This window comes from Oncorhynchus gorbuscha, linkage group LG11 (genome assembly GCF_021184085.1).
Source record: "Oncorhynchus gorbuscha isolate QuinsamMale2020 ecotype Even-year linkage group LG11, OgorEven_v1.0, whole genome shotgun sequence".
Taxonomy (NCBI): domain Eukaryota; kingdom Metazoa; phylum Chordata; class Actinopteri; order Salmoniformes; family Salmonidae; genus Oncorhynchus; species Oncorhynchus gorbuscha.
In genome coordinates, this window is record NC_060183.1 from 35152606 (window position 1) to 35168978 (window position 16373).

Genomic DNA, 16373 nt, shown 5'->3' on the forward strand with positions numbered 1-16373 from the left:
TAAATAACGTTAAATAAGGGCTATTTAACCAAGGAGAGTGATGGAGTGCTGCATTGGAAGACCTGGCCTCTACAATCACCCGACCTCAACCCAATTGTGATGGTTTGGGATGAGTTGTACCTCAGAGTGAAGTAAATCCAGCTATCAAGTGCTCAGCATATGTGGGAACTCCTTCAAGGCTGTTGGAAAAGCATTCCTCATGAAGTTGGTTGAGAGAACGCAAAGATTGTGCAATGTTGTCATTAAGGCAAAGGGTGGCTACTTTGAAGAATCTAAAATGTATATTGATTTGTTTAACACTTTTGGTTACTACATGATTCCATAGTTTGAGGTCTTCACTATTATTCTAGAATGTAGAAAATAGTAAAAATAAAGAAAAACCCTGGAATGAGTAGATGTCCAAACTTTTGACTGGTACTGTATGTTGACACCCCAATTAGTGGATTTGGCTATTTCAGCCACAACTGTTGATGACAGGTTTATAAAAATCGAGCACATAGCCATGCATCTCCATAGACAAACATTGGTAGGAGAATGTCCTTACTTAAAGCAGGGGTTGGAACCTAATTCATTTTCAAACCGTTTCGTTCTGAACAGAACAAAATGTGGTTCCGTTCCAATGTTCCGACCAGCAAAATAAAGTTCTGAACGGGATCGAACGCCAAAAGTACTGGTATATTTTGTAATTTTCTGTTCCTGTTTTTTGTACGTTTAGCTCAACATTAAATTACACCAATCATACAGTGCAGATAGAGCAGCTTGTTATGGAGCAGGCAAGTTATAGATCAGTGAGTTGGTTCATTGTCCTGTTGGAAAAACAAATGATAGTCCCACTAAGTGCAAACCAGATTGGACGGCGCATCGCTGCAGAATGCTGTGGTAGCCATGCTTGTTAAGTGTGCCTTGAATTCTAAATAAATCACTGACAGTGTCACCGGCAAAGCACCCCCACAACATCCCACCACCACCTCCGTGTTTCACGGTGGGAGCCACACATTTGTGCGTCTCACAAAGACATGATAGTTGGAACAGAAAATCTAAAATTTGGATTCACCAGACCACAGGACAGATTTCCACCGGTCTAATGATCATTGCTCATGTTTCTTGGCCCAAGCAAGTCTGCTTCTTATTGGTGTCCTTTTAGTAGCCAACAGCATACCACCCTGCTTACCACTGCTGGCTTGCTTCTGAAGCTAAGCAGGGTTGGTTCACGCAGTCTCTTCTGAACAGTTGATGTTGAGATGTACCTGTTACTTGAACTCTGAAGCATTTATTTGTGCTGCAATCAGCTGCAGTAAACTCTATTGAACTTATCCTCTGCAGCAGAGGTAATTCTGGATCTTTCTTTCCTGTGGCGATTTCATTATAGCGCTTGATGGTTTTTGTGACTGCACTTGAAGAAACTTTCAAAGTTCTTGAAATGTTCCGCATTGACCGCCCCCACAAGCCCCTCAGTACAGCTATGACATCCTCTATCCAGACCAAAAGCAAGCAGATTTAGATTCATACTCACACAGGGCTGTTTACTCACACTGTGGTGTTACCAGGCATATATAGAGAGAGAGGGCTGAAAAGGATTTTCTTTCCAAACATGTGGTCTTCTCATTTCCATGTTGTTGTAACGCAGGCACCATGCCACCTCATTTATAGTCAGAGTATAGCAACTTGTCAAGCTTGATTTGGGTATACAATAGGGCTGGGCGATATATCAAATTAATTCAAAGTTGTGTTTTTGCATGATATTCCAAATGCCTGTATCGCAAGAATCAAGGTTTTGTTTTTATGTCCGTTTATGTTCTCATGTTGTATTTTTGGTCTCATCTCCTTCGATCCTCTGTGATGTGTGCACCTTCCTATTTACACGAGAGATCTGTATATAATGACGAGGTGCCCGTCTCCGCCCTAACAATGGGAGTCGTTGTCCCAATGGCGGGAAGTCAGGCGACAAGCTTAGGCCCAAAACTCGTTATTTATATTTATTTATTTATTTAATATTTATTTATTCAACTCGCTATTTATATTTGACGCTTGGTCCAACAGAATCGGTCATATGGACACACACATTGAGACATTATTTTACTGTAAAAGATAAGTAAAATGTTCTATCTATACCCTTTTTATGTTGCGCGCAGAGCAAATACCACTAAAACGAGAGTGTCAATGAACGGCATTGGTGTACCATGTCCCGCCAACAGTATTTTAGCCAATGACTGTTATAGTAGCTGTCTAGTCTGTGTCTTTTTAAATGTGCAATAAGCATAAAAACAATTGTATAAGGATTTGGCAACTCGTTCTCATTCTGAGAAATAAGGTAGGCCACTCGACTTCAACATCTGAAAAAAGTGGGCAGGCTAACATGCTTTTCTAATAGCTGGAGACAGACAGGAGGGGTTGTTCATAACAATTCCGCTGTTCAACCTTGTTAGCTGGCAAATCGATTCAAGTTGGCCTAACTTAAAATATAAAAAACACTAGCACATGGGCTTGACAGATTGTTGGTGAGACGTGATAATTTTCGATGCAAGAAGTTATTCATTATTAGTGAATGTGCATTATGCATGGTTCTAGTTATATTTGTAGTAAAAAAAGGCATTGTCATAGACTTGAAATCCAGATCAGTGATTATTGCACAAAAAAGCAAGAAACTATTTTGATAAATTCATTAAATTATTAGTGGTTCATATGGTTGTGGAAGGCTTATATTTAGCCTAGGTATAACTTCACAAGCCCTGCATTCATTAGATTTTTGCTGACTGTATGAAATGAAATGCAGTTCATTGTATTCATTGTACAACAATGATTTTTGTTATGTTTTCTCAAAATAAGCATCTCAAAATAAGCATTGTACAATTAAAGGTTAATACACTGCATTAAATACACTTAATTTCATATATGTATATATATATATATATATGTGTCTTTGCTATATATATATCATATATATATATATATACAGTGCCTTGCGAAAGTATTCGGCCCCCTTGAACTTTGCGACCTTTTGCCACATTTCAGGCTTCAAACATAAAGATATAAAACTGTATTTTTTTGTGAAGAATCAACAACAAGTGGGACACAATCATGAAGTGGAACGACATTTATTGGATATTTCAAACGTTTTTAACAAATCAAAAACGGAAAAATTGGGCGTGCAAAATTATTCAGCCCCCTTAAATTAATACTTTGTAGCACCACCTTTTGCTGCGATTACAGCTGTAAGTCGCTTGGGGTATATCTCTATCAGTTTTGCACATCGAGAGACTGACTTTTTTTCCCATTCCTCCTTGCAAAACAGCTCGAGCTCAGTGAGGTTGGATGGAGAGCATTTGAACAGCAGTTTTCAGTTCTTTCCACAGATTCTCGATTGGATTCAGGTCTGGACTTTGACTTGGCCATTCTAACACCTGGATATGTTTATTTTTGAACCATTCCATTGTAGATTTTGCTTTATGTTTTGGATCATTGTCTTATTGGAAGACAAGTCTCCGTCTCAGGTCTTTTGCAGACTCCATCAGGTTTTCTTCCAGAATGGTCCTGTATTTGGCTACATCCATCTTCCCATCAATTTTAACCATCTTCCCTGTCCCTGCTGAAGAAAAGCAGGCCCAAACCATGATGCTGCCACCACCATGTTTGACAGTTGGGATGGTGTATTCAGGGTGATGAGCTGTGTTGCTTTTACTCCAAACATAACGTTTTGCATTGTTGCCAAAAAGTTCAATTTTGGTTTCATCTGACCAGAGCACCTTCTTCCACATGTTTGGTGTGTCTCCCAGGTGGCTTGTGGCAAACTTTAAACGACACTTTTTATGGATATCTTTAAGAAATGGCTTTCTTCTTGGCACTCTTCCATAAAGGCCACATTTGTGCACTATACGACTGATTGTTGTCCTATGGACAGAGTCTCCCACCTCAGCTGTAGATCTCTGCAGTTCATCCAGAGTGATCATGGGCCTCTTGGCTGCATCTCTGATCAGTCTTCTCCTTGTATGAGCTTAAAGTTTAGAGGGACGGCCAGGTCTTGGTAGATTTGCAGTGGTCTGATACTCCTTCCATTTCAATATTATCGCTTGCACAGTGCTCCTTGGGATGTTTAAAGCTTGGGAAATCTTTTTGTATCCAAATCCGGCTTTAAACTTCTTCACAACAGTATCTCGGACCTGCCTGGTGTGTTCCTTGTTCTTCATGATGCTCTCTGCGCTTTTAACGGACCTCTGAGACTATCACAGTGCAGGTGCATTTATACGGAGACTTGATTACACACAGGTGGATTGTATTTATCATCATTAGTCATTTAGGTCAACATTGGATCATTCAGAGATCCTCACTGAACTTCTGGAGAGAGTTTGCTGCACTGAAATTAAAGGGGCTGAATAATTTTGCACGCCCAATTTTTCAGTTTTTGATTTGTTAAAAAGTTTGAGAAATCCAATAAATGTCGTTCCACTTCATGATTGTGTCCCACTTGTTGTTGATTCTTCACAAAAAATACAGTTTTATATCTTTGTTTGAAGCCTGAAATGTGGCAAAGAGTCGCAAAGTTCAAGGGGGCCGACTATTTTCGCAAGGCAGTGTGTGTGTGTGTGTGTGTGTGTGTGTGTGTGTGTGTGTGTGTGTGTGTGTGTGTGTGTGTGTGTGTGTGTGTGTGTGTGTGTGTATGTGTGTGTGTGTGTATATATGTGTGTATATATATATATATGTGTGTGTATATATATATATGTGTGTGTATATATATATATATATGTGTGTGTATATATATATGTGTGTGTATATATATATATATGTATATATATATATATATATATATATATATATATATATATATATATATATATATATATATATATATATATATATATATATATATATATATATATATATATGATTTTTGTTATGTTTACAAGCCTACTTGTGTCATAGGCCTAAATAATTTAGGCCATAATGTCCATTTGCCTTTCGGTGAGTATTTATTCTTATGTGGCGCTTGAATGAACTGCCAATCATATGCTCAAATTCAAATAGCATGACATTAACACTGCAACAGAGTAGGTAAATGTTGAACTGGCCCTGTCGAGATCCACTGGCACGACACGTTTTTACTGGCCAGCGCTAGTGTTGCAATCTGCACGTGAAAGAAAATAAACAAATGTGCCAGAAAACAATGGCCTAAATGGATTTCGACTTATTGTTTCCACATTATATGTGGGAAGCAAATTCACTCACATTATGGGACATACAAATTCATGCTCTCTTCCTGCGTGTAGAGGAATTTGACTGCAACCACAGCACACACAACACACACACACCCAGGTACCGAGAGGCGGGACCGACCAGCGCACTGTCAAACCAGCAGTGTTCCCCGTCATCGCTCACTTTGTGACTGACACATGCCCCCCCATTATTTTCTTAAACGGGCACTATTTAGACCTGTGTGACCAGGTGAGTGTAATTAATTCAGGTATAACAGAAAACCAGCCGGCTCTGGACCTCGTAGGGTAAGAGTTGAATGCCTCTGCTGTATGCATTGTGATTCGATACTGTGATGTTCCAAAAAAAACAATGCTCTCCATATTTCTGCTGCAGATGGACAAGACAGAGCCATGACAAAACATGTTTTGATCAGTCATGGAAAGAAAAGTGCGGAAAAATAAATTGGCTCCCTATTTAAAAAGATGAAGAACAAGCTATGAAGGAAAAATACTGGCGTTTTGGTGCATGTACAGCTGTCCAGCGCCAAAATTATATTGCGATATTGTCAATACAATAAGATATTTCATCCAAAATAATATCCCTTTTTTTAACTATACACTCCCATCACTAGCGAATACTGCGCTAACGGACTCCTGTTCAGACCATTGTGTCACAGATCTCCCTCGCTGTGGACCACGTGAGTCGCTTCAGCCAGTCTACTTTTAATGTGGTCAACTGGTGAATGTGTAGCCATCAGTGGAGTTAGCATTAGCCTCACTAGCTAGGCTAATCAGGCCCCAGATTAGTGGATCATATCTACACACAGCGAGATTAAAACCTATAGGTATAGCAGCAATAGAATGAGGATCAGAGCATTAGTACGTCATATTACAGGAACAAGAAGCGTTAATCAGTCTGTGTAGTAGGCTAATATCCGTTGTAAAGAACAAAATGAGTCTGTATTTACCCCCCTTTAATTGGTTGAGAGTAGCCTACATACACAGGCCTACTACTATACCACTATTCAGGCTGCTCTGCTGCCATAGTAAATCCTCTTGCGTGGCATGCCCAGTGCTCATGCAGGGCAGTGGTGTAAAGAAGCTTAGCAGAAGGCCTTAGTCATGTGACCACCAACAGCCACTTCACTGTCAGATAAAACACAGGGAAGGAGAGGTAGAGTTGGGAAGAGGAGAGAAATAAATATATTTTGTTAGAATTTTTATTGAACCTTTTTATTTAATTAGGCAAGTCAGTTAATAACAAATTCTTCATTATAATGACGGTAATACCAAAAGGCGAAAGACTTCCTGCGGGGACGGGGGGCTGGGATTAAAAAAAAAAAATCATTTAAATATAGGACAAAACACAGATCACGACAAGAGAGACGACACAGGCAGGGTGAAAGGCATAGAGCTCGCTATCTTGTAGTCCTAAAAAAAATGAAATTAGTTGCCTTTGGTTCGTTCAGCCATTCCTATGGGGGAAATGAATAGGGAAAATAAGGTCTGAGGCTTATAGGAGATCTTTAAACGTTTTGTTCTATGAGATAATATCAGTGTGTTAACACGACCTGTATGAATATGAGGTCTTTATGTGCTTGTTTGGATTACATAAATGTTTCCCAATTCACAAAAAGTGATGTTAGCTGTTGAAGATTTTCATAGAACAAAACGTGTAAGATCTGCTAAGCCTGTGTTTACTACATACCTTCATTTGGGTGTTTGATATCCCCATAGGCTTTGGCCAATGAGCCATGGCTGAGTTAGTGCCTGGTAAAACCCCTGCAGAGAGACAAAGCTGTCCTGTTTCATAACTGACTATGTCTGGCTCTGGTCTGGGGACAAGGTTAGGAGGTGAGACAGACCGACTGTGACTAGACTGTGGTTCTGCTGCCTGCTGGGCCTGGGCGTAGCAGTAGGACTGAAGGCCAATTCTGTCTGGGATGTAAACACACTATGCCTCCCCTGCTGATGGAGTGGTGTTATTACTGCTCTGCCCTGAATGGGAGTGGCTTGGATTTTGCGTTCAGTCTTCTGAGAGGTCTGACAGTGTCTATTTGACATTTTATTAATGGATGTTTTAGAATGAGCTTTTCTTGAATGAAAATGATTGAACTATCCGTCTGAATGACACACTTATAGCTTCTTGACTCAACATGGTGGTTTTAAGTGGATATGCTGCAGTCGTGTTTTTGTTTTGATCTCTCTACTAACCAGCCATTTCTCCTGCACCTCTCTGCAGGTCCTCTTCTCCCTCCCTCCCCCGCCGGCGGGCAGGCAGCAGGTTGCCATGGAAAACTCGTCGGTGGCGTCCGCGTCCTCAGAGGCGGGCAGCACGCGCTCACAGGAGATTGAGGAGCTGGAGCGCTTCATCGACAGCTACGTGCTGGAGTACCAGGTGCAAGGCCTTCTGGGAGACAAAAACGAGACGTACCTGGACGGAGACAACAAACCCCAGTCCCACATTTCACAGGTTAGCTAAGGCTAATGCTAAACGGGACCAGAGTGGCAACATTGATGCTGATACAAGTAGTCTAGGCTTGTCACGATACCAACATTTTGACAAACGATACAATATCAGACGAAGTAGCACGATACCAAATAGTATCGCGATACCATGGTGGGGAAAAATCAGTGGCCGAGCATCCTGTTCGCTCCGTCCCCCGTTCTCCAAAAACCTGTCACTGAAATTCACACTTCTTCTTAATACAACACATTACATTTAACTTCACACTGTTCAGTGTATAGTAGAATACTGCATAGAACGACTGATTTGCTCATATTGGTTGGCGGAATGGTAGGAAGGAATATTCATCAGTGTAGGCTAGAGGTCGACCGATTTATTATTTGTCAACGCCAATACCGATTATTGGAGGACCCCCCCCCCAAAAAAAAAACAATCCGATACCGATTAATCGGCCGATTTATAAGTTTTTACAAAAACATTGTATTTGTAATAATGACAATTACAACAATACTGGATGAACACTTATTGTAACTTAATATAATATATCAATAAAATCAATTTAGCCTCAAATAAAATAAAACATGTTCAATTTGGTTTAAATAATGCAAAAACAGTGTTGGGGGAGAAAGTAAAAGTGCAATATTTGCCATGTAAGAAAGCTAACGTTTAAATTCCTTGCTCAGAACTTGAGAACATATGAAAGCTGGTGGTTCCTTTTAACAGGAGTCTTCAATATTCCCAGGTAAGATGTTTTAGGTTGTAGTTATTATAGGAATTATAGGACAATTTCTTTCCTACAATTTGTATTTCATATACCTTTGACTATTGGATGTTCTTATAGGCACTTTAGTATCGCCAGTGTAACAGTATAGCTTCCGTCCCTCTCCTCGCCCATACCTGGGCTCGAACCAGGAACACATCGACAACAGCCGAAGCAGCGTTACCCATCGCTCCACAAAAGCCACGTTCCTTGCAGAGCAAGGGGAACAACTACTCCCAAGTCTCAGAGCGAGTGACATTTGAAACGCTATTAGCGAGCATCCCGCTAACTATATAGCCATTTCACATCGGTTACACCAGCCTAATCTCCGGAGTTGATAGGCTTGAAATCATAAACAGTTCAATGCTTGAAGCACAGCAATGAGCTGCTGGCAAAATGCACGAAACTGATGTTTGAATGAATGCTTACGAGCCTGCTGGTGTCTACCATCGCTCAGTCAGACTGCTCTATCAAATCATAGACTTAATTATAACATAATAACACACAGAAATACAAGCCTTAGGTCATTAATATGGTCGAATCTGGAAACTATCATCTCAAAAACAAGACATTTATTCCTTTCCGTATTTTATCTATCGGGTGGCATCCATAAATCTAAATATTCCTGTTACATTGCACAACCTTCAATGTTATGTCATAATTACGTAAAATTCTGGCAAATTAGGCGGCCCAAACTGTTGCATATACACTGACTCTGCGAGCAATGAACGCAAGAGAATTGACACAATTTCACCTGGTTAATATTACCTGCTAACCTGGATTTCTTTTAGCAAAATATGCATGTTTAAAAATATATAGTTCTGTGTATTGATTTTAAGAAAGGCATTGGTGTTTATGGTTATGGACAGTCGTGCAACGATTGTGCTTTTTTCGCAAATACGCTTTTGTTAGATCATCCCACGTTTGGCTAGGTTGGCTGTCTTTGTTAGGAAGAAATAGTCTTCACAGAGTTTGCAACGAGCAGGCAATATGAATTAAATATGCAGGTTTAAAAATATATACTTGTGTATTTATTTTAAGAAAGGCATTGATGTTTATGTTTTAGGTACACATTGGAGCAAGACAGTCCTTTTTTGCGAAAACGCACCACATCGATTATATGCAACGCAGGACACGCTAGATAAACTACTAATTTCATCAACCATGTGTAGTTAACTAGTGATTATTATTGATTGATTGTTTTTTATAAGATAAGTTTAATGCTAGCTAGCAACTTACCTTGCATTCGCGTAACAGGCAGTCTCCTTGTGGAGTGCAATGTAATCAGGTGGTTAGAGCGTTGGACTAGTTAACTGTAAGGTTGCAAGATTGAATCCCCGAGCTGACAAGGTAAAAATCTGTAATTCTGCCCCTGAACAAGGCAGTTAACCCAAACAATTTAAGAAGCACCAGAAATAAATGGATTTTTGATTTAGTTTAGGCTTGCATTAGACCTATATGAAACCTACCATTTTGAAGCACATCTTATGAGTATCAAACCCTTTTCCTTTTTGCCTGTGCCTAAACCTACTGTAAAGTTACTAGGTTGTTAGCTAGCTAGGTAACAGGACTTCACATTGTTGTTTGTTAATAAACCAATAATTAGCGATGCAAGATTAGTTAAAAATAATTGATTAAATTGTTTTTTATTCCCCCTTAATCAATCTACACACAATACACCATAATGACAAAGAAAAACATGTTTTTTGAAATTTTGCACATTTATAAAAAATAAACTGAAATATCACATTTACTCAGTATTCAGACCCTTTACTCAGTACTTAGTTGAAGCACCTTTGGCAGTGATTACAGCCTTACAGTCTTCTTGGGTGTGACGCTACAAGGTTGGCACACCTGTATTTGGGGAGTTTCTCCCATTCCTCTCTGCAGATCCTCTTAAGCTCTGTCAGGTTGGATGGGGAGCATTGCTTCACAGGTATTTTCAGGTCTCTCCAGAGATGTTAGATCGTGTTCAAGTCTGGGCTTGGGCTGTGCTGCTCAAGGACATTCAGAGACTTGTCCCGAAGCCACTCCTGAGTTGTCTTGGTTGTGTGCTGAGGCTTATTGTCCTGTTGGAGGGTTAACCTTCGCCCCAGTCTGAGGTCCCTAAGTGCTCTGGAACAGGTTTTCATCAAGGATCTCTGTACTTTGCTCCGTTCATCTTTGCCTTGAACGGAGAAAAAAAACATCCCCACAGCATGATGCTGCCTCCACCATGCTTCACCGTAGTGATGATGCCAGATTTCCTCCAGACGTGACACTTGGCATTCAGACCTGAGAGTTCACTCTTGGTTTCATCAGACCAGAGAATCTTGTTTCTCATAGTCTGAGGGTCTTTAGGTGCCTTTTGGGAAACTCCAAGTGGGCTGTCATGTGCCTTTTACTGGCCACTACCCTAAAGGCCTGATTTGGTGGAGTGCAGCAGAGATGGTTGTCCTTCTGGAAGGTTCTCCCATGTCCACAGAGGACCTCTAGAGCTCTGTCAGAGTGCCCATCGGGTTCTTTTTTTCTTTCTTTTGTGTGTGTGTGTGTGTGTGAATTTTTACCCCCTTTTTTCCCCCTAATTTTGTGGTATCCAATTGTTAATAGCTACTATCTTGTCTCATCGCTACAACTCCCGTATGGGCTCGGGAGAGACTAAGGTCGAAAGTCATGCGTCCTCCGATACACAACCCAACCAAGCCGCACTGCTTCTTAACACAGCTCGCATCCAACCTGGAAGCCAGCCGCACCAATGTGTCGGAGGAAACACCATGCACCTGGCGACCTTGATTAGCGTGCACTGAGCCCGGCCCGCCACAGGAGTCGCTGGTGCGCGATGAGACAAGGATATCCCTACCGGCCAAACCCTCCCTAACCCGGACGATGCTATACCAATTGTGCGTCGCCCCAGAGACCTCCCGGTCGCGGCCGGTTGCGACAGAGCCTGGGCGCGAACCCAGAGTCTCTGGTGGCACAGCGCCCTTAACCACTGCGCCAACCGGGAGGCCGACCTTCGGGTTCTTGGTCACCTCCCTGACCATGTTCCTTCGCCCCCGATTGCTGAGTTTGGCCAGGTTGCCAGATCTAGGAAGAATCTTGGTGGTTCCAAACTACTTCAATTTTAAGAATGATGAAGGCCACTGTGTTGTTGGGGACCTTCAATTCTGCAGAAATGTTTTTTTTTACCCTTCCCCAGATCTGTGCCTCGACACAATCATGTCTCTGAGCTTTCAGGCAATTCCTTTGACCGCATGGCTTGGTTTTTGCTCTGACATGCACTTTCAACTGTGGGACTTTATATAGACGTGTGTCTTTCCAAATCATGTCCAATCAATTGAATTTACCACAGGTTGACTCCAATCAAGTTGTAGAAACATCTCAAGGATGATCAATGGAAACAGGATGCACCTGAGCTCAATTTTGAGTCTCGTAGCAAAGGGTCTGAACACCCAGGTAAATAAGATATTTCTGTTTTTTATTTTTAATACGTTCGCAAAATTTTCTAAACCTGTTTTTGCTTTGTCATTATGGGGTATTGTGTGTAGATTGATTTATTTTGTAATTAAGTTGGAATAAGGCTGTAACGTGACTGTGGAAAAAGTCAAGGGGTGTGAATACTTTCCGATGGCACTGTAACTCTAAAACCAATAATTGGTGGCTCTTGTACGTGCACAGAAATCAGGCTAGTTTACCTCATGGGATGCATTGCCAGCTGAGCAGCATTCACAAAATAGCCAAGCAAAAATTAGAGGACAATGTTGACCAGCTGGCAGAGTGTGGAGAAGGAGAGATTTGTAAACGTCTTTCTTTCCATCATCATCACAAAAATAGTGTTGAGTAATTGTCATTCCAATTTTTCTCCTCTCTCTCCCTCCCTCTGACCTAGTGGACAGAGGACTGCAATGACAAGAAAGACGGGAGTTGGTCACCCTCGTTGGGGAGGGGCTCCAACAAACCAGTGAGTGTTTGGACTGTGTATGATGTGTCTGAATTCTGGAGGAAATGCTGGCTGGCTGAAGGTCTAGACACAACACACAGCTGTGCTGAACCTCCATGTACGATCATTGATGAGAGGGGAAACACGATCTCAATGATAGCCAAGGTTACTAACATATGGCTCCAGTCAGACATGCATACATACTGCACATTACTGCTGTTTCATTGGGTGTCTACTTCTTTGGTCATATAGCAAATGCCCTTAGGACACGACCGTCATTAATAAGCAAGCTCCATGCTAAAAGAGACCAGATGCATTTTGAATTCAACTTATTTAATCTCTGATGATGGCAGCTTTGCCTACGATGTATCTCAGTTCGAGGCTCAGCTGAAGTGTAGGATGGATGAAGACAAGTGTTCGTCACTTGCAAAATGTAGGCGTAAGCGAGTTTCCACCGGGCACGCTGGCAGCAGGGCTGATAACATATCCAGACTGGCTGATCATAAATTGAGACCTCTCTCACTAATCCTCCTCCTATTTGCATGGGCTTTATGGTGCTAGTGTGTTTGCATAGCGAACTACCCTGGAATATCACGGTACCAGTAGGTGTTGTCTGTCAGTGGTGGAATATAGGGGGTTGTAGCCCGGTTGTATAGCTGAGAACAGGGGCGTGTTCAGTTATGTTTCTGAATGTTGACGTCATAGCCAGGGTTCTTCTAGTCCGGTGGATGGTGTTTCCCCCATGTGCCGCCTCCGGCTTTGTGTTTGTCTGTGCCTGTTGGCAACGACGACGTGGCAGAGTGTACTTGCCCGTGTCTGCTTGCACAGGGTGCAGGGAGACACACACATCTCTGGCTCTCTCTGTCTCCTCCTGTTTCAACCAATGATGTGTGGTAGAGGTCGACCAACTTATTTTTTTCAACGCCGATGCCGATTATTGGGGGACCCAAAAAAGCCGATACCGATTAATCGGACTATTTGTTATTTTTTATATTTTTGTAATTATGACAATTACAACAATACTGAATGATCAATGAACACTTTTATTTTACCTTAATATAATACATCAATAAAATCTATTTAGTCTCAAATAAATAATGAAACATGTTCAATTTGGTTTAAGTAATGCAAAAACAGTGTTGGAGAAGAAAGTAAAAGTGCAATATGTGTCATGTTAAAAAGCTAACGTTTAAGTTCCTTGCTCAGAACATGAGAACATATGAAAGCTGGTGGTACCTTTTTTAACATGAGTCTTCAATATTCCCAGGTAAGAAGTTTTAGGTTGTAGTTTTTATAGGACTATTTCTCTCTATACCATTTGTATTTCATATACCTTTGACTATTGGATGTTCTAATAGGTAATTTAGTATTGCCAGCCAAATCTCTGGAGTTGACAGACTGCTCTATCAATCATAGACTTAATTATAATATAATAACACAGAAATAAGAGCCTTAGGTCATGAATAGTAATGGGTGGCATCCGTAAATCTAAATATTGCTGTTACATTGCACAACCTTCAATGTTATGTCATAATTATGTAATATTCTGGCAAATTAGTTCGCAACGAACCAGGCGGCCCAAACTGTTGCATATACCGACTCAATGTGCAATGAATGAAGAGAAGTCACACAATTTCCGTAGTTAATATTGCCTGCTAACATTAATTTATTTTACCTTAATATGCAGGTTTAAAAAAAGATACTTCTGTGTATTGATTTTAAGAAAGGCATTGATGTCTATGATTAGGTAGAATCGTGCAACGATTGTGCTTTTTTTGTAAATGCGCTTTTGTTAAATCATCCCCCGTTTCTTTGTCTTTGTTAGGGAGACATGGTCTTCACCCAGTTCGCAACGAGCCAGGAGGCCCAAACTGCTGCATATACCCTGACTGTAGCACAGAACGCAAGAGAAGTGACACAATTTCCCTAGTTAAAATAAATTCATGTTAGCAGGCAATATTAACTACATATGCAGGTTTAAAAATATATACTTGTGTATTGATTTTAAGAAAGGTGTTGATGTTTATAGTTAGGTACACATTGGTGCAACGACTCGTGCTTTTTTTGCGAATGCGCTTGCTAAATCACCAGTTTGGCAAAGTAGGCTGTGATTCAATGATAAATTAACAGGCACCGCATCGATTATATGCAACGCAGGACAAGCTAGTTAACCTAGTAATATCATCAACCATGTGTAGTTAACTAGTGATTAAGTGAAGATTTTTTTTTTAAAGATAAGTTTAATGCTAGCTAGCACCTTACCATGGCTCCTTACTGCACTCGCATAACAGGTAGTCAGCCTGCCACGCAGTCTCCTCGTGGAGTGCAATGTAATCGGCCATAATCGATGTCCAAAATACAGATTACCAACTGTGTGGTAGTGTTCCATTGCCCTTTAAAAAAATAAAAATTGTTTTTTGTTTATGATATGTGAAGCGATTCTCACTATTCTATTTGTTTTGTGTTTTCGATGTTCCAAACATATTGCTCTGTATATGTTTTAATGCAGAGACACGAGAGAGAGGGTGAGAAAATGAGTTTTCGTCAGTCATGGAAATAAAAGTGCTGAAAGTATGTTCACTCACTATTTTAAAAAGGTGGAAAACAAGCTATAGGATAAAATACCGGCGTTTTGGCACAAGTACAGACGACTAGCGCTAATGCTACCTAGCAAAAATCTAATATTTGTGAGAAGTATGCGTGCATGCGTTTGAGAGGAGGCAAACCCAAGGCAGCTCATCCTAAATTCCTCCTCCCTAAGGCGCACACACACACACCTTACCTTAGTAGGGCAGGGGTCTTCAAGTAGCTCTTAGCCCATCTATGAGGAGCTCGCCAAGCAATTCTGAAAGTACATGCATTTATTTTTTTCATTGTAAACCCTCATAAGCTTATGGCTGCTATACAATCAAAGCCACATTGACATAAACCCAACCCTGGTTAGCCACTATGGGTGTAAAAAGCCAAAAAGTAACACAATATTGCCCCTATCTGGTGCGTGCGTTTATCACTCCGTGTGTAACACTCCGTGTGTATCGATGCTAAGGATAACCGTCTTGTGGGTAGCTCAATGGGGTAGACAGAGATGTTTTCCACAAAAACCTTCTCAACTAAATACAAAATAGGCTTACCTGACGGAACTATATCATCATTATTTGTATCAATTGTTTTGCAAACTCTCCCATGATGTGCCACAGCAGTAGGCCTAACAGGAGAAACCTCACTCGACTGACACATTCCTCTTACTAGAAACACAATTAAATGGGATTTGCAATGCAAATATTTATTTATATGAAACAAATGTTTACCTTTGTTTCTCTGTGAATAATAATATTGAGAGTTTGGGGGGGGGGGGGGGGCAGAACAGAATTAATAAAAATACAATAGAGCATTTTATGGGCCTGCCATTCCAAATACAGTTTATTAACCATTATTGTACTGGGTATATTGACAGAAAACACATTTCTTTTACACCGAGGGCCCGGGGACACATTGCAGGGTAGAGGAGAAGATTGTGCCTATTTGTTTATTTAAAAGTAGCTCTCATGCTAGAAAAGGTTGGAGACCCTTGCCTTAGGGGCTCCCCATAACCAGGAATGCTGTTTCGGCTACATACAAGCTTCCTCAGGCTCTGATACTTACATAACTGCGATGGCTTTGGGTAAGGTTTTGATTTTGCTCCAGTCAATGACCTGACATGGTTAGTATGTGCATGTAAAAATGATTCTATAGTTCGGCCTATCGGTTGTGTATGGTAACAATACATTGATACTGTATGGCGAGGTGACCTGAGGTTGAAAGAAAGATTTTATATTTGTGTCAGTATGTAGCTTAGGTCATAAAGGCATAGATAGATCGTATGTTTAGGTATGTGAGGTGTTTGTGTTGCTGGAGAGAGAGTGAAGCAGACGCTGGGCTGCTTCTGCAGCCTGCCCTTTTGGTCTTCTGGGCACTGATTCAGTCATCTGCCACCTGCTTCTTTGCTTCACTTTCATTTGAACTAAGCAGTCAGAGCCCTTTTTAAGCCCTTGTTTGTACACA

The 16373-nt window shown here is 40.9% G+C and overlaps 1 protein-coding gene across 7 annotated transcripts in view; it reads left to right on the forward strand.

Moving 5' to 3' along the window:
• LOC124048546 (CBP80/20-dependent translation initiation factor-like) overlaps nucleotides 1-16373 on the forward strand; it is a 136094-nt gene that overhangs the window by 9868 nt on the left and 109853 nt on the right. For 4 of the 7 annotated variants that reach the window (XM_046369440.1, XM_046369442.1, XM_046369441.1 and 1 more), the window contains exons 2-3: nucleotides 7429-7659; nucleotides 12282-12353. In XM_046369440.1, coding sequence (XP_046225396.1) covers nucleotides 7477-7659; nucleotides 12282-12353 — 255 coding nt within the window. In that variant the 5' untranslated portion in view covers nucleotides 7429-7476. The remainder of the gene's footprint in view (nucleotides 1-7428; nucleotides 7660-12281; nucleotides 12354-16373) is intronic. The other 3 variants (XM_046369444.1, XM_046369445.1, XM_046369446.1) reach the window with 1 other exon arrangement.